General features: G+C 39.4%; 1 protein-coding gene across 1 annotated transcript in view; it reads left to right on the top strand.

The window, feature by feature from the left end:
* The first annotated feature begins 2,057 nt into the window (after positions 1-2,057).
* Positions 2,058-19,349, top strand: part of crybg2 (crystallin beta-gamma domain containing 2) — a 36,774-nt gene continuing 19,482 nt past the window's right edge. The window contains exons 1-4 of the mRNA XM_005938782.3: positions 2,058-2,387; positions 8,639-8,744; positions 11,545-11,700; positions 12,347-14,967. Coding sequence (XP_005938844.1) covers positions 2,194-2,387; positions 8,639-8,744; positions 11,545-11,700; positions 12,347-14,967 — 3,077 coding nt within the window. The 5' untranslated portion in view covers positions 2,058-2,193. The remainder of the gene's footprint in view (positions 2,388-8,638; positions 8,745-11,544; positions 11,701-12,346; positions 14,968-19,349) is intronic.

Here is a 19,349-nt window from a genome sequence, read left to right as displayed (position 1 = left end):
ACACGCCTGATGATTGACTTGCAAACTGCACACAGGCCAGGCGATGTCGTCCTAGAACCGTGGAGACTGCATACAAACAACGCATTGACAGACAGACAGACGAAGACAGACAGATAGATAGATAGATAGATAGATAGATAGTAGATAGATAGATAGATAGATAGATAGATAGATAGACGAGATAGATAGATAGATAGATAGATAGATAGATAGATAGATAGATAGATAGATAGATAGATAGATAGATAGATAGATAGATAGATAGATAGATAGATAGATAGATAGATAGATAGATAGATAGATAGATAGATAGATAGATAGATAGATAGATAGATAGATAGATAGATAGATAGATAGATAGATAGATAGATAGATATGATAGAAATAGATAGATAGATAGATAGATAGATAGATAGATAGATAGATAGATGAGATAGATAGATAGATAGATAGATAGATAGATAGATAGATAGATAGATAGATAGATTTACACCGACCGACCACAGTATGTGAGGACTCAGGGCTGTGTGTCGGACAGGGTCGTCTCCAGTACGGGGGCCCCACAGGGAACGGTTCTGGCTCCGTTCCTCTTCACCATCTACACTGCAGACTTCTCCCACAATTCCACCCAGTGCTTCCTGCAGAAGTTCTCTGATGACTCTGCAATAGTCGGCCTCATCACTGATGGGGACGACAGGGAGTACAGAGGACTGACCCAAGACTTTGTGGACTGGTGCCAGCTGAACTACCTCCAGATCAACGCCAGTAAAACCAAGGAACTGGTGGTAGACTTCCGCAGGCACAAGCATTCTCCACTTCAACCACTGAACATCCAAGGTATGGACATTGAGGCTGTGGACAGCTACAGGTACCTTGGTGTTCATCTGAACAACAGACTGGACTGGACTCATAACTCAGACGCCCTCTACAGGAAAGGGCAGAGCAGGCTGTACCTGCTGCGGAGACTCAGGTCGTTTGGAGTGGAGGGCCCACTCCTGAAGACCTTCTATGACTCTGTTGTGGCTTCTGCTATCTTTTATGGTGTGGTCTGCTGGGGCGGCAGCATCTCTGCTGGGGACAGGAAGAGACTGAACAGGGTGATCCGAAGGGCCAGCTCTGTTCTAGGATGCCCTCTGGACCCAGTGGAGGTGGTGAGTGACAGGAGAACGGCGGCTAAGCTGTCATCCCTGTTGGACAACATCTCCCACCCCATGCAGCAGACTGTGACAGCACTGAGCAGCTCCTTCAGTGGGAGACTGCGGCACCCACGGTGTGGGACGGAGAGATTTCGCAGGTCTTTCCTCCCCACTGCTGTCAGACTCCATAATAAAGAACTTTAACTGATCAACACACACATCCATACATATGCAATAATACTAAGTGCAATAATCCTTTCTGTCATCGTTGTATTTTTACTCAGTTGTATATAGCATTTGTATTTGTATTCTATTTTTATCTTATTGTATATTTATTTTATTTTATTCTACTGTATATAGTTATTTTATTCTATTCTGTACAGTTGTGTACTGTATTTATTCTTATTGTATTCTAATTTTTGCCTCATAACTTTTGCACTGTCCACTTCCTGCTGTGACAAAACAAATTTCCCACGTGTGGGACTAATAAAGGTTATCTTATCTTATCTTAAAAGCAGAAAGCTTTGACCATGTTAAGGCTCCCTTCATATCTGACTAAAGCATTAATTAATTAAATCGAGATTATTATTCTTATTTTTATTACATTAGCACCTAAAACATCTTTTTTATTTTAAAAAAAAATGTAAAAATTTGGCCTTTATGGTCTTTACATATGCATATTAAGGCCCTTGACAGTGTATTTTTAATAAACCGTTGAATTTCTGTGGGTAATAATTGCTGAACTACGTAACACCAAAGACAGTAAAGCCAATAAAAACAAATTGCACTAATTTCCCGAAGTTGTTGCCATTGCAAAAATATGTTAACAAGACCGGTGATCATCTGCAGTGAGTGTCATTGTTTGTCTGAGCTGGGTGTTCCCCGGGGGGCGTGTCCCGCACCTGAGCTCTGCGTGCTGCACACAAAATGAGGCAGCCAGAGCAACAGCTGTCAGTAAGTCTTTTCTGCCCCTCGCCTGTTTTCATCGGCTTTGAATGATCAGTGGGGAAGAAGACCCGACTCACTCGGCCCTCTGACGTTACCCAGTAGACTAGAGATGGCGAAGAGGAGTTCAACCAGAAAGTCTCTGAAAAGTTTGTTCTCCAAGAGCGAAGCCAACTTGGACGAATCGGTGGAGAAGGATGTGCAGAAAAACGAAGGGGAGAAGAAGAAGTTCAAGTTGTTCAAATTCAAGACAAAGTCCAAGAAGGACTCTGAGAAGTCAGCTAATGACAGCCAGAAGGTGCTCAGGTATGCTTACCCAGTGTCGTGATGTTGACTCAGTGACCTGTTTTCATGCCTGCATTTGCTGTATTGCTCAAGGGGTAATAAGCAGCTTCTGACGCTTTAAAGAGCAGCAAAGCTTCAGATAAACTTTAGTTTTCAGCAAGTAGCCTGCGCCTGCTGTTTCCATTGGTAGCCTAAATGAAAAGTCCCAATTAAGCAATCCTCACTGCTGTGGAAAAAAAAAGTTGAGATGTTTCTAGACTGTGAGCTTTTGGGCAAACATCCCAACAACTTTTGAAATGGGTAGTACACTTAAATATAATTATAGAGCCACAAGGGACTTTAGAGTTGGATAAAAGTAAGAGCATACTTAGCTTAGCACTGTCCCCTTCAGCAGAAACATGCTTTTTGCATATTTGTCCATAGTCTTATGATATGGCATGCTGGAAACTGATATCGAGCTTGCATGCAAAAAAAAAAAAAAAAAAAAAAAATTCAGCAGCAAAACGTTTGCATGTGTCCTCAGTTTGTAACCCCCAATAATTCAAATCTGGTGCTTAACTAGGCCATTTCACAAGCCCCACCCCTTTTGAGGCAAATTTCTGTTAGAAAAATCACCTTGAAGCTCAAATTCAATCTTCATTATAATCTACCATTATCTGATATAATGCAGAATTCAAACCAGACGAAAATAATCAAATGGAAAGGCGTCCAGTGTAAACCTAGGTTTTTTTTCTATATTGTTAGTTTAGACTTTTCTGTCAGGGCCTCCCTCACAAGCCCATTTTATGCTGTCTATTCATAAATTATAGCTGTGCATGAGACCCCAACGGTTTCAGGAGTTCCAAGTCATAAAAAAACAGGATATGTTCATTTTATTCTCCAGGGTAAACATTGACTTAGTTGATCTGGTTGGTAGATTTCAACCTTACCTTGAGGTCTTCGGTGTTTCATAGTAGGTGGCAGGTAGCAGAATAAAATGTGTGAATGGTGATTTTGGTCACAAATGTTTGCAAGGCAATAAACAAGACATGCTTTAAAGCTGTAAGGATGTATAAGTCACCATTGGGTGTGCATATAGACACAGGTGGGGTGGAGGTTAAGCTACTAATCACAGGCCAGGACAATAGAATCATATTGTTCATGTGTTTGTAGACGAGCGCCAGTGACGGTTTGTGTTTGCACAGAGAAAAATAAACAGCGAGCTGACACTGTGACTGCCTTTGCACATGGAGGTTATGCAAGGGTAAAGTTTTTAAACGATGCATAAAAAAAATCATGCATCATTCAAAAATAATAATAATGGATTGCATTTATACAGCGCTTTTCGGGGCCCTCAAAGCGCTTTACAATTCCACTATTCATTCACACACTGGTGGAGGCAGCTACAGCTGCCCTGGGGCAGACTGACAGAAGCGAGGCTGCCATATCGCCAGTAGGCGGTAGGGTAAAGTATCTTGCCCAAGGACAAAACGACCGAGACTGTCCGAGCCGGGGCTCGAACCGGCAACCTTCCGATTACAAGACGAACTGCCAACTCTTTGAGCCACGATTGCCCTGATAATCAATCAAATATTGCAGTAGTGTAAACATAAAGCAGAATGAAACATATATTCAGGTCAGTCTTGGTAGTCTTTTATCCACTGATTGTCTATACGAGCCACATCTAGAAATCATTTTATAAACTATTAAGTGCAGAATTACATTACATTGTTTTGCTGTGAATGAAAGGATTTTTTTTAATTGTTGACACTGTGGATGGTCAACCAAGATAGACTTGTTTCCAGATGTAGACTGAATTTGTTTTTGTTATTAGTTTGAGGATTTTGTTTTAATCCATGTTCCAGATTTTATCTATCAAGACTTGAGGATTTCATCATCTAAGAAATAAATCTGTTTGTTTTGACTCCCATCTCTTTTCATAAAGTTCAAGGGTGAGGTCAAAGTCACACTGGATGTGTTGGAAACCTTACCACCAGTGTATTACGTTGCAGGAAACTTGAAGTTCCAAACAAACCACACACACCCACTCTTTAGGTTGTCGCGCTCTTTTGTGGCTTTATGGATTAGTGGAAGTTCTGTAGACAAACCTGCCGCTCCACATGCCTGTTGCATTGTCATGAAACTACAAATCAATTGGACACACAAGCTACACTATTGTGTTTGGTGATGCATGCTGGTAACATTTATGTCTCAGCACAAGGGTGTTTAATACATCCAGCTGAGTTCATAATAAGTCACTGTATTGTTGAACCTGTTATGTCTGTTCCAGAAGAGTAAGCAAGGTAAAACTCAATGTGTGTTGAGTTAAGAATGCTGTATTTTGGCAGTGGGTTGTTTTTTTTTTTTCTTCTTCACACCACCGCATTAAATTGTATAACAAAGTGCTGAAAAATGGATCAGTCAGAGAAGGCCTTGTACTTCAAACCAAGGATATGCTTTGAGCAGTGCATTGCTACACAAGTCATGCTGTTTAAGTCATTCATACGTGCATATTTGTTCTATTCAGTCAGTTCTTGGTGATAAAGGGGCATTGATTCCACTTGACAAGGACAGTCTAGTTGATAACTTCAAATAATATTTCAGAGGTAAGATGTCAAGAATGGGAGGTTTTCTGCAGCTCTTATTGGAAATGTGTTTTCACAATGAGATCAAATTATTGCTAATTGTTGTGCATGATGAGTTTGGGCATTGTTTATTTATTTTGTCTTTTATGGTATTTCCTGCTTTCCTGTGACGGCGAGAGCTTTGCAGTTTGTCCAGAGAGGGTAACAACACACAGGCAGTAGCATAGAATGCTTTTGTTAGAACATTGATAGTAGGACAACAGCAGCTTTTGAGGGATGTTATTTTTCCTGAGGATTCACAGGAAATAAAGTCTCTGCTGAGCCTTCTTTGCCAGCTCCCCTTTGTACACACCCCAGGACAGGTCCTTGTGATGGGGATTCCCAGGAAGTGGAAGTCCAACCCCAACACCATTGATGTAAAGTGGTTTAATGTCTGTTTTTCTTTTTTTCTGAAATCCACAACAAGGGTGAGCACTACTGGCTGGTCATACAGGCAGGTTGCAGTAGATTTTTTTTTTTTTTTTTTTTCCCTTTTTGGTAAGGGGACTGTGATGGGTGGGACACCTCAAAGCGAGCAAAGAAGTGTTTCAGCTCCTCTGGTGCCGTTTCTAAAGAATCAACAGCCAAATTTAAAAAACTCTCTCGCTATATGTTGGGTTTTTTGTTGTTGTTGTTGTTGTTTTTTTCCTTTCCCAGATTGAAAATTGTGATGGGTCATGTGGTTGGACTTCATCAGAGTTCTCAACACCTCCCATGCCAACAATTGTGAGAGTAAATGTTATCCAAAATTTGAGAACTGGTCTTCCAAATAACTGTCAACACTACACTTCTTTGGATCTTTATCAGTACACTTGCCACACAAACATGGATTTTATTTATTTATGTTTTTAAACTGTGGGATGTTTTCCTGCAGATGACAAAGAAACCGTTGTTAACGCTTTTATTGTGTCTGTATTCTAAAAAGTGCGTGATTGTGGTGATGAGCATCAAATGGTGATAGCTGTGTATTCTAAATCAGCGGTCCCCAACCTTTGTTGCGCCACGGACCGGTTTAAGCCCGACATTATTTTCACGGACCAGCCTTTAAGGTGTCGCGGATAAATACAACAAATTAAAACTAATACTGGTACCGAAAAAAAGATTTATTCATAACACACGTGAAAAGACCCAGGAAAACCGAGTTAACGATCAAAACGATAACAAAATAACGCTGAAAACCGATTAAAAAAAACCCCTGAAAACCATACATTTCACACCTGAGCCTCAACTCTCGCGGCCCGGTACCAAACGACTCACGGACCGGTCCGAGGCCCGGGGGTTAGGGACCGCTGTTCTAAATAACACAACAGTTAAACATGAAGGTGTTATACTTTAAAAGAGGTGCGTTAAAGTGGTGATGCCAACAGCTGGCAATAAGGCTCTCTTGAAATACTAGCAACATGTTTGTTTCGGTGTGGATTAATGAATAATCAAGTATTCATTTACAGTGTTTACCCACTACTAGGTGGTTTAATAAGAGCAGGTATTACTTTCTGATTTGACACTGCATGCACACAGAGCATTAGAATAAAGTTTCACATAGACAAGACCATGAACATTTAAAAAAACAAAAAAACAAAAAACATGAACTTCCAGATGTAGTTTTTACATAGTAAAAGGATCAAACTTATAAAGGCTCAGTAACCCAGGCACCGAAATAATGCATTGGCATTGTACATAATGATTAGGTCATCCAGGCGAAAGACGGACGAGCTCCTACCATGTTTATTTGTCCTCCATTCTGCATGTCAACAGTTCACAACAATCATTACAGGCAGTAGGATTTGGTCAGACTTTGGTGAAGTTTGAACACAGTGATAACCTGATGGCTCAAGATGGAATCATTTCAGGGATTAAAGATTATGTTCACAATTTAATGAGAGTAAAATTGTGAAATATTCAACACTAAGGAATACAGGAAATGTAATTTGGCCAAAAGGTGGATTACATTTTTGTTCTACAGGCTTGAAATATGTGGTGTAATGAAAAAGTGTAGTTTTCATAACCAGCTAGTATAGAAGAAGCCCTCATTCTCTTCACTCAAAAGTGACACGGTGAAGGACTAACGAGTATCTAGTACTAGCAGTATAAAAGTTATTTTTGTTTCTGAAATGTTAAAATTATGGGTCATCTAATGGAACTGTAGAGTAGTGGGTCATTGGTGACTACAGAGTAAAAAATGATACCCGTGTTTGTGTATGGGGTTAGCTTAGAAGACTGGGTAGGCAGGTAAATAACTATGATTTAAAGACTTCATGCTGAACTAAGCTGATCACCACTCATCTAACAATTTACCATATAGATGTGTTAAAAATGTGAAACTCTTCCTTTAAAGTAGTAACTATTTTTGTGTGTTTGCTTCAGGACTTTAGTAGGTCTGATTTTTATCTCTTAACACTCTCACATTGCACTGCACAGACAGAAAGTACAGGAAGCACTTTGAACTTCATCAAAGGAAGACCTTTATTTATTTATTTTTTTTTATTTTTTTATTTTTTCCCCCCCCCCCACAAGTCTAAGCTGTGGCATTTTCACACAGTGAAAGGCTTTGCACATTTTTGGGTGTCTTGTGTGTTGATATGTAAACAGCATTCACCCGGGGGCGAAGATATGACTCATCTTCTTGTTCTAGGACATCTGTTCTACCAGAAACTACTCCTGTGTCTCAGATACTGCAGTGGTTAGTTACTTGACTGATTCTTGGGTTGCCAACCACAGGGGGGACAAAACAAAACAAACAAAGAAAAACCCTTTGTGTGACTAAGGCAGCCTGTGCATATCAGCTTTTATCAGTAAAACTACAAAAAAGACTGAGCAGTTTTCACCTAACTCTACAGTACACATAAAGGCCAAATGCATATTCATGCATACTTGTGGCAAATAAGTGTGTTTGGATTAGAAGAGTTTCAACACAGTGATCTATAAATTGTGACAGCTCCACGTGTTTGCTTGTCATTTGGCTTCTTGTCTGAGCATCCGGTCGTGTAAAGCGGAAAAATCCTGCGCATAAAGAGACCTTTGTTGTGCTTGTTTAATGAAGTGACAGCTTGTGATTATTGATGGAGCTTCTCTGTTGACTTTGAAGCCTTTGTAGCGGTACATGAATTAGAGGCCGTGCTGATGACCGAACAAAGGCAGCACCTGTCGCTCCACTTGGTTGGTTGGTCCAATTGGTTAATAATTTAATTAAATTCAATTTAAAAAAAAAAAACCCAGCCTTTTTTCTTTACAGTGTTTTTTAGGTGTCAGCGAACATTTTTAAGTACGTCATCTATCCTAATGGCCTAATTTACCTTTGTTCGCAACATTGATCTCAGTTCTAAGAAGCACCAGCTCACTTTCTGTGTAGCCGGTTCTGTTCAGCATTCCATTAGCAGTGATTCACTGTTTCATTTTGTTAGGCAACAAAAATTGCACCCTCTGTAATGCACGCACTGGATGGCAAACAATAAATCTGTCAATATATACATACACACAATAGTACATGAGTTACATAAACCTCCTCATAGCTTTGAGCATAGCCTATAATTTACTTTGTTACACTGTAAGTAGTACAAATTCTGTAATTGGGGTCAGTCAATCATGGATATTCTTTCAGCATATTTCCGATCCATTCACTTTTTAATTATTTTTTTTATTTTTATTTTTTTAAACTTTTGTACTCCTCAGAGCTGTTGCGAACAGTGAGACCGCAGACGACGAAGAGCCCGGTTCTGACAACAATGACCCAGACAGCAAGCTGCCTCCTGTTTATGCCACCGCACCTAGGGTTAAGGTCAGTGAAGATGTCGTAACTAGTGAGCTTTTTCACATGCAGTTATTGGAAATTTTGTATATTCTATTTCTTTTTTGGTAACTACACTGAAAAACTGTGTATTATGTTACATAAAGATAACATTGTAGTCAGCAATTTATAAAAAAAAAAACAACAAGTAGTAAACTATACCAGCTGTAGGAGGGGGAAGAAAACAAATACTTTGAGTTCATTAATATGTGGTGCTGATACAAACATCCCTGTGTGAAAGGTTTGTCAGGTGTGTGTGTTTTGTTTTTGTTTTTTAAGTCTTGCATATTTAATTTCAAATCTCCAGTTTCATAATTAAAAAATAAGTAATGAATATATTTATTTTAAAATACAGTAATGCTCTTCTTTTGTTTTGTTTTATTGCTTCTCAGCTTTTGAACCCAAATATAAGCAGGAGATTCATCTTGATATTTCTCCCTAAACCTGCAGTGTCACGGCTCTGAATAAAGTAATAATGTTAGACAGCCACTATAGACGACGAGTGTTTTGTCATACTTGGCAACTGAAAGCTCATGGCTGACTGCCCAACATGCAACAAGTTTAAAGTCACCACTCTGCCCTGCCCTCAGATGATCATCATTATGAAAAGTGTTACCAGTTTCCTCATAAGATGTTATCTGCACCTCATTTGTTTCCGGCAATTCTCTATCTCCACCTCCCTTTTTTTTTTTTTTTTTTTTTTCATTTTAATTTATTGCTGTAAATGAGAAACTTTCACTATTATTTTTTTTTTTCCACATAGGAAACTGCACAAGGCTCTACAAGGCTGTAAATTACCCAGAACTAAAGACTGAGGGTAAAAGCAGGATGTTCACATGAAATGTGATAGAGCCGACTCAAACTACAGTTTCACTTTTATGTATCACACGCAAGTAATCCTAGATGATACGTTTCCTTTTTTTGACACAAGTTTGTGAATAAAATCCAGTTGTTGCTGTATCTTTAAATCTTCCCCTCTCGGATTGCAGGACAAATCTAAAGTTTTTCTCTGAGCAGTCAGAAATCGGAAACCTGTCTCAACAAGAAGTTTCTTGGGACCAGATTTTTTTTTTTTCTTTTCTTAAACATATATAATGCTACCTCATGAGCCCTTCTTCAATGCTGGTTCTATGCCAGCTGTGTTTTACTGCATAGCTCGGGGTCTTATTTTACAGAACGATGCTTCTCATAATGATTCAAATGTGCACTGTACATGTCAGTACAGTCTTGTTGATGGATTATTAAATTCTCAACTGAGTTATCCCTATAAAAGTGAGCCCTGCTTATGATCTAATCCCTGTATATGACTACTCACAATAGGGCATAAACTCTCTAGAGGCCCTCATGTTAATATAATGAAGAAGGAAAGCAAGTGCAATTCATCACCAGAAGAGGGTGCTAGAAGTTTGCTAAGCAGCGTTGTGGTGAAGATTAAGGCCTGGCAGCAGAGTAGGTTAACATTGCTGATGAATGGGAACATTTCTTTGACTGCAGAACATAATGCGCTTCATTATCAAATAAGTCTGAAAAAAGACTCGCGTTTCCCCACCAGGCGCTACACTGTTTGCCAGAAATGTCCAAAGGTTAAGATAGACTTATTCCATAAGTGTAGAATGCATAAACTGTATTATGAGCATGTTGGGAACTCTGACAAGTTGCTTATTCGTTATATACATTGTCTCCCTTGGTTTTTTCATCTAATATAGAGGACTTAAAGCTTTTTTAAATTATTTGTATTCATGGAGATATTTAGCTGAAAAAGAAACACTTATTTCTTTTTTAATTTAATTATAAGTCGAGCTGAGATTTTTGGATTCGCACTGATTTGAAATAACAAAGAAAGATTTGTCCTACCTATAAATATTTCAGCCTTTTTAAATCTTAATCTCCCTATAGATTGTATAGTTTTGTTTTCTGTGGTTGTTGACATTTTTACGTAAAGTATTATCCTGATAACATAGCTTACTTAACATATGAGACTTCACATTTAGGAGAAACCACTGACTCGACTGAAACTTTATTTAAATCTCTATTTAGATGCTTTATTAGCTTCTCATACTTTCCAAACTCTCCCTCAAAGAAAGAATGCTAACAGGCACACCCAGTTTGATATCTCACTGTTGTCTGATAGAAAGTAATGACTTCTACTTTCCTTTCTCACTCGTGATTGACAAAACATAACCACTAGAAGAGCATCACCACTTCTGACTCAATGTTTCCCTAGACAAGCCCGCAAAAAATATTATTAAAGTATTTTGATGCTCTACTTTTGAAAGTTTGACTTTTAACATAATAAATGGATTTATTTTTGCTTTGTTTGGCAGCGTGTGTGTGGTGTTTTTTTTTTTTTTTCTCTTGCCCTCAGTTTCATTAATCATAATATTTTAATCAGCAGTGCTGTTGCTGGTGATTTAGCTAACCATGTTCTACTAGTTTTTCATTCCTCTCAGGGTGGAGCAGCTTTTAGGAATGAAGTTAGGGTGTCAACTCACTTTCTTGTTTACAGTATAATTGAGTAATATCCTCATTCTTACCATTGGAATACACAGTCAAGGGATGGTTTCCAATTAACATGTAGCAAGGGACTATAATATGTTTGGTATGCATTTTCTTTGGTGAAAGGTAGTGTTTGTGAGCAAGGTATGTTGCTTTTAATGGCATAAAGCCATACAAGTCTCATGCATAGAGATTTGTAGTTACACCTCGTGTATTTTGTTAACAAATTCTTTCCTTGTGCATTAAAGAGTGTTTTACACTCCATCCTTACTTCCTGTACTTTTGTCTTTCTAAGGCCAAAGCGTTAAGCTACTCAGAGATGGACCTCCGTAAGCCTAAGAGGTTTGCAACCATTTCATTTGGTATTAGAAAGAAGAAGAAGAAAGATGAAGAGAATATGTCAAAGAGCACTTTTGGTCTTCCTACCCAAGGCATCGAGGAGCAGGAAGAGGTAACAGTGAATCAATATTGTAGGTTTTTGAAAAATTGAGTTTGTTTAAAATCACTAAGAGCAATTTTGAAGGAACATATCTGTCCTGATAATACTTTTTGTATTGCTATGTGCTAAATTTATTGGGTTTCTTTTTTCAGCTCAGTCTCATAGCAAATTGTGAAATGATCATATAATTGCACTCGTATTCATGGGCATGAATTGTTGAATATGCTGTAAAAGAAGTAGCAGCTGTTGTACTTAAAGCCAAACCATGAACTTTTTTTCTAAACCAGACCCGGTAATTTTTAATTCCTAACTCCAACCAAGTAATTTGTTTTAATACTAAATTAATACTAAAGTATTAAAACATAAAAACAGAATCAATCTGCCCATCTATTTGCTTACATTTATTCAATTCGGGTGGGGTACACTCTGAACAGGTCGCTAATGCACAAATGTGAAAATCTATGTCTATAACTCAATCTTGGGTTGCTGGTGAGAGTAGTGAAATGTTGCATCACCTACCCCTCCAGCTTCATAATGTGAAACTTTAATAATGATTTTTGTTTAAATGGGTACAAATCATTGCGTAAAAACACAGATCTCTCAGGTTAAAACTGTATTGTGTATTTCATCAGTTAAAGTATAACTAATCTTCTTCTAGACACCTGTGGAACGGGACCCAGGGAACAGAAAGAAGTTCAGTATGTCTCAACCAGAGCTTGACAGCGACAGTAAATTTGACATCCCTTCACCTCCCCCTGTAGCTGCAAATGAAACTGACTCGTACTTCACTCTTTCGGCACAGTCCCAGTCAGTCCCAGTTATCACTGTGAACACCCAACAAGAATCAAAGGGCCCTCTTACGAATGCCTCTGATCTTTCGGATGTGCAGAGGCAAACCCTGAGAGCTCCAATTGCTTCCATTCCTGAGCTGCAACTTGATGATACCGGCTCACTGGAGGAGAAAGAGAACATTCCAGTTCACGACAGCTCAAGCAGAAATGATGTCAAATCAGCTCTTCTGACAGCTACTTCAGAAACAGCTTCTGTTGTTCAAACCCAGGCTGAACATACCCTTCTAGCCAGCCAGCCACCAACTGTGCTTGACAGTTCGGCTTACGAAGCAGCAACTGTCGCCTCGGGCAATAATTCTTATGCTTATATCCCCCAAGAAAATGAATCCACCAGTGGGACTTTACCATATCATCAGTCTGATGCCCCTGACACAGTTGACAGTACAATTTCAAATAGTGAGTCCTCCCTGACAAGTGTTGACAACAGTAACTACACCACTGTTACAGGGCCAAGTCCTGATCCTCAAAATGACAAGTTAGCTAGCAGTGCAGACTCTGCTGCCAACCATCATGAAATCTTCATTTCTCACACTGAGAGGTCTTTTCCTGAAAATGCCAAGAGTGTCAGCACAACCTCAGCTGTTAGCAGCGAAAGCAGCACTGCTCCCACCCATCAAGATAAAGTTTATGGAGCTCTGTACGAGTCACTTTTCCCCCAGAATTTTACCTCTGAGGTAATCTCTTCACTCCTAAGCCCATCATCTCATATCTGCACTGATAAAAGACTTCTTGACACCAAAACAGAATTTGTCATTGTCAAAACCCACGATGAAAGTCATGCAGAAACAAATACTCAGTACTCCCAAACATTAACTTCTCGTGATCTTGACTCGGCTGCTGGCAGAATGATTGATGCTCCTGATGGTTCGGCCTCCATCGGTGAAATAAAGGGAAGCTCTTTTGGTGAGAGCTCCAGAGTTTCTGCTTCTCAGATTCAAACAGTCCCAGAAAACCAAAACAGATATGTGCCTACCTCTCTCAGTGCAGCTTCCAAGTATTCTGACAGTGCTGGCATTTCTTACTCTGAGCTGACCCGCTCCCGTTCACAGTTGAAATCGGACAATAAAAGCCTTGTTACCGACAGTGTCTGGTCAGGCCCTTTGTGTCAGAACTCTGCCCCTCCCATATCCAACTATGAAACATCCCACGGGATAGATGCTCAGGTTACTGACTCCAAACGGAGAGTGATCCTAGTCAAAGAGTTAGTCACAGACGACACAAACGTTTATCCAGGCTGTAGCTCTTCGGTGCCTGATAAAATGAATCTGGTGAAGGATCTTAAGGTAGAATTTGAAACGACAGATGAGTTTTCTGCCCTTTCTGGACCAACGGTGCGAAATGACAGGCTCTTAAGTCCAGCATATCTAAGTGTTGGATCAGATGATGAAAGTACAAAGGAGATTTACTACAGTGCTGAGGAGGACAATGCAGAGGAGAGTGGGGACGAAGAGATGTTCACAATGGATGATAGAGAAGAGTCCATTGTGAGGCTAGGTGAGGAAATCGTACAGCACTCGGAGCCAATGGATAAAGGGATCAGCCAGAGAGATGAAGGAGATTTCAGGGTCGTGATTGTGAAAATGGAACAGAAAGAAGACAAAATGGACGATGAAGAAAAGCGAGAGGATTATAATGGCCAAACTGAAGTACAGCAACAACTTGAAGAACAGAAATCGGACAGTCAAGTGCATGAAATGGGAACATCTGAGAGTTGGGTGGAAGAACAATCAACCGCTGTATGGCCACAAATGAAAGAAGAAGAGGAGGAGGGTAGAAAGGAGGATTTACTAGCCACACCGGTTCAGCAGGTGAACACAATGATGGTATGTAGTTTTGCTCCTCCTCCCAGTGAGCAGCATGGGCAGGTGGAAGAGTCTGGGGGAAACTGGACTGTAGACTTGGAAACAGAAGACCACTCTAATGGAGAGAACCTGTTTCCAACAGAGGTGGAAGAAACTCTGCCTAACAAAGATTTCACTGATTTTGGTTGCAAGCATGCTACTTCCAGCCACACAAAGGAAGAGGATGTGATTGTACATATAATAACAGAGACAGAAGAGCAAGTTCCACTGATTGTCAATGCAGACAAGACCGGTGAAGGCAACAAAGACACAAAAAATAGCATGGGCATAACAAACAGCACATTAACAGATACTGCTGGGGCAGCAGAGGCTGTCATGGGCAATCTGACACACAGCACTCACCTGCAATCAGATGCCACAGAGATTGAACACAATAGGGTTCCACGGAGCACTGAGTGGGTGGATACAATTACTCAGAGCCCTGACAGAAACATTACCGTACCAGTGCCAGAACAGGTGGCAGTTGAGCTGTCAGCATCGAACGCAGACACACACCATCTTGATAGTGACACTGCAGAGGGTCTCTGCGAGCATCCAAAGGAAGCCCAGCCTGACCTGAATGAAGGGTAAGTGGAAAGTTCTGTAATGTAGAAAAAGCTCCTTGAACTCCAAGAGTGTTTTTAACTTTTAAACTTAAAATAAATGCACTAAACTCTTTTTGCCATTTCATGGTAAGAGTATTAAGGGAAAGTTGGTGAGAGAACAAGTGAGAGTTGTTTTACCTATTTGAGTGTCAAGTTTTCATTCTTGCTGCCTCTGTAGCTACTGTGCTGGAATGCACAGCGTGTAGCTTCCGGCACACGCCAGACTGTGTTATTTAAAACCATCTTTAGTGACTCTAAACTCACAGCTTCACATTTACACATTACCATGTACAGTAGTCATTCAATGAGGATTCTTAAATGTGTAAAGATTAAACACGTCCTTTGATAATCAGGAAAGCAGTTGATGAGCTGCCTTGTTTACCAACACAGATTTCTACATACCTGTGAATCATGAACACACCCTTGAGAAAGTTCCACGTTAAGTGATTTAGCCTCAGCTCTGTAAATAAATGATATAGGCTGAGCAAATCCAATGAGCGTGCGATAGATGTTGCCAGTCTACTCTGATTGTTACAGGATAACAAAATGTACCTTCATCCAAATGTCTTGAGATGTAAGTAACAAGGGGTTGAAAGTTCAGTTCAAAACAAAACCTTAAAAAGCCCCCTCCATCAACATCATCCCATCCAATCAACCCTAGAGGCTCAGTCTATCAGTTTATGTTTGTGTCATTTCAGTGTGGAGGAGTAGTTGTAGTTAAGGTTTTGAATTATAAGCACAAAATGGATACAAATATACATCATTTCTCCCAAGTCCAAGCTAATTTTGTCATGCTGCTTGTTTAATCCATCCAGATTTATATAAATCTTATAAAGTTTGTATCTGGTGTGAAACTTGTATGAAACCCATACAAGAGTGGAAACAGATATAAGATCCCTAGAAAAATTGTATAAATGAAACTTGTATGTTTTGGATGCTTACTAAAACAATATATGAAAGTGGCCGCTTTCATGAGTAAATCATATAAGCCTTATATGATTCACTATATGAGGTAGGCCACATCTGATGCAAGTCTTTTTCTATTTGTTTTCCATATGGACAGGAACACAACAAATCCTCATATTTGTAAAGTTTTTTTTTTTTTAAAGTTTGTTTAAAAAGAAAACAGAATAACAAGTAATAAAATAATACGATAAATAATATGATAAGTAGAATTCAACATCCTGAGTACCAGTATGGATATAGAATGTAGGTATAAATATAAGTATAAAACGTTTAGCAGCACAGGGTGTGATGACCAGCATTGATAAAGTGACAGTGTCAGTAGTGATTAAGGTGCTACAATAGCAGTTCATGTCCATTTATGCATTGAGAAGTCTCACAGCTTCTGGAATGAAGCTGTTTCTCAGTCTGGTGATTTTGCATTTAATGCTTAGCCTCCTGCCTGAGGGGAGCAGGACAAAAGTGTGTGTGCTGGGTGAGTGGGGTCCTTCATGATACAGGTGGCCCTCTTCCTGCATCTGGAGATGTAGGATGGTTGGAATATCCACATTGCATGCTTTGTGTTTTATAATGTATACGTTATACTTTATTGATCCCCGTGGGGAAATTTCTCTCTGCATTTAACCCATTTATTCAGTGAAGCATTGGGCAGCCCACTGTCAAGTCCTGACACGTAGAGCACTTGCCCTCATATTGTCACATTTATGTAACACAACTGTGTTTGCCATCATGAGTACATTTTTTTCGTTTTGTTTTGTCTGAAGCTGGCATTTGACCAGATGTCTTTATTTACTTGAACAAATAAAACTTTAAGTAGTGTTAAAAGGGAAAAAATGGAAAGAATTTTGAGCTTGTGACCACACCTTGACCCTGTAACACACTGAATAAGTGAAACCTGCTCTGTTTGATGCATCAAGCTTAACAATGTTTTGAGCATGTTGGCTTGTGACGATAAGAGATGAGCAGCACAATTTTAAGAGTATAAAGCACAAGACAATAGCATTACTTACTGGCATATCACAAGACTTTATCAAATACATTTTTGCTTTGCAACCTCTACATTATGAACATTTTTAAACTATCAGCAGGAATGGTGCGAGTCTTCAGATCATTTATGATCAGTGAAGCAGATGACAGGCAGTAACTTTTTGTTGCACATTTTTGGTGCCATCATGTGGCAGGAAATCCCCAGTTTGTGTGTCCTGCCAGTTTGGTCCTCGTGGGACACACAAATCCATTTTGGGACATCTGGTGTTTTAAATAAATAAAATTAATTAATTAAAAAAAATCAAACATTGCAGTACAAACAAGATTGCAGTAGAAAGTAGCTGTTACAGATCTACTACTACACCTAGTTCAGAAAGGGTAGCAACTTGCATCTACTGTGACTTGTGAGACGATGCTCAATTCAGTTTCATTTACACAGTGCCAAATCACTACAACAGTCGCTTAATGGCACTTTATCTTGTAAGGCAGACCTTACAATAATGCATACAGAGAAAAACCCAACAATCGAAGGAAGACAGGATAAAAGACATGCTGTGGAACAGAGCCCGAATACAATGCAGAAAGGTCTATTAACATACAGTGAGTGAGAAAGGTGACTGAAGAAGAAATACTCGATGCATCATAAGAATCCCCCAGCAACATACACCTATTGCAGCATAACTAAGGGAGGATTCCAAAAAGGAAACTTGTTTCATGACACTTTATTTTTGACGTACATTTAAAACCACAAGGTGGCACCGAAGAGGCGTTTTAGCTGTGAGTGGTAGGTAATCATTGAAAGATTGCTATTACTCAAACATTAAAAACAGGCGGTAGTTTGGCCTCGCAGGAAGGGTGGTAACGTACGTTTACTGTGTTAGTTTTGAAATGATTATTTTAAAAAGAAGCCCTAAGATTTGTGAAACACGAATCATAGAATGAGCTCTCCAAGCAATGGTGTCATATTTAGATTTTGCGTCTGTTTTTGACTTTGGTAAAGATCAGAATGCGTCTTGCGAAACTCAGTTTATGCTTGTTGAAGGTGAAGAGCTGCATGTATTAGCTGGGTAATTTAACAGTTTTACAGACTGAAAAAGAACAAATGAGGATTAGTAAGAAGTACAGTAGTGCTCACCTTTTTGCATGGCAAGCCGACAAACATGTTGCGGCCTCTGGCACTTAAAATAACAACAGGTTTCTGATGAAGAGGTGTGCTGATGCGCAGTGAAAGATGAGCAAGGCATTTAGCCAGCCCCACCTGTCGTGCATTCTTTCTGTGTATTGAAGTCGGGTGAGACGTGCATTTCCACTTGTGATGACTCTTAGGGACCTCCTATTTATGAAATGCAGTTTATCTATTGAAAAAAAAAAATTTCTTTGTAAAAATACAGTTTTGATATCTGCTGTATTATTTTCCTACCTCTGTGCAAAACTGAGGGCCCATAGGACTGTTTCTGGTGAGAGTATAACCAAAGCCAGTCGAGCCACTTATGTCTTTAAACTAAACCATGACACTGGGCTTTCCCTTTTTGTTTTCCTTCCACGTGTGACCATCTGACAGCTTAGTTGAGACATCCATAGAATGTCAAACTTGTGGAGAATTCACTTTGTTGTAAATGACCGGAACATACTCGCAAAACCACACCTTGACCTGACAGAAGTAATCTTTCCTCAGTTTAAATGAACGTGTTAGATAAAGAGTCTTCAGGGATTTCATCTCAGGTGTGTGTGTGTGCCTTCCTATAACATACTATACTTATGCTGATATGCCAATCTGAAAACAGTTTTTAAATCTGCACAAGTGGAATCAATTTAGACAGTCTAGATTAAGTCAATAGATATTATCTTAAGTTCAAAGGCTAACACAAGCGTAAGTTTATCTTTAGTATCTTGCTTATCAGTTTTATCTTGAGGAGAATTTTAGTAGTTCAATCATTTAGACAGTCCAAGAACAGAAAACCAAAAACGCCTTCAGCATATGGAAGGCGTCACACCTCTGGTCCTTTGCAGCTTCTCATGTAAGCTGGCTGTAGGTTGGGTGTGTGTTTTTTATTATGCTAGATCGAGTTCATCTGTTTGCACAAGACTTAAACTGGCAATCATTCAAGGGCACCATTTATAGGCTTTTACTGCAGATGCACTGTCTCTCGGAGTAAAGTCGAGGCCTTTTGGGTGCAGATATTTGTCAGTTTCAGACTGCGATACTTTATACTTTTTTTTAAAAATTTTTTATTTATTTTTATTACTGAAAGAAGCTACATTCCTGTCAAGAGATCATAAGGTTTCCCAAGAAATTATGCAGAGGGTAGTGATGTTCTTTGATATTTGGTGTATGATGAAATGTGGCTGATTGTTGCAGGCCAGCATGAAGAAGTTTAGGATCACTGCCAGACTCTCCAGCCACCTTTCTTGAC

Source organism: Haplochromis burtoni, unplaced genomic scaffold (genome assembly GCF_018398535.1).
Source record: "Haplochromis burtoni strain Fernald_Lab_line unplaced genomic scaffold, NCSU_Asbu1 Contig_149, whole genome shotgun sequence".
In the NCBI taxonomy this organism is placed as follows: domain Eukaryota; kingdom Metazoa; phylum Chordata; class Actinopteri; order Cichliformes; family Cichlidae; genus Haplochromis; species Haplochromis burtoni.
This window is presented reverse-complemented; position numbering and strand designations above follow the sequence as displayed.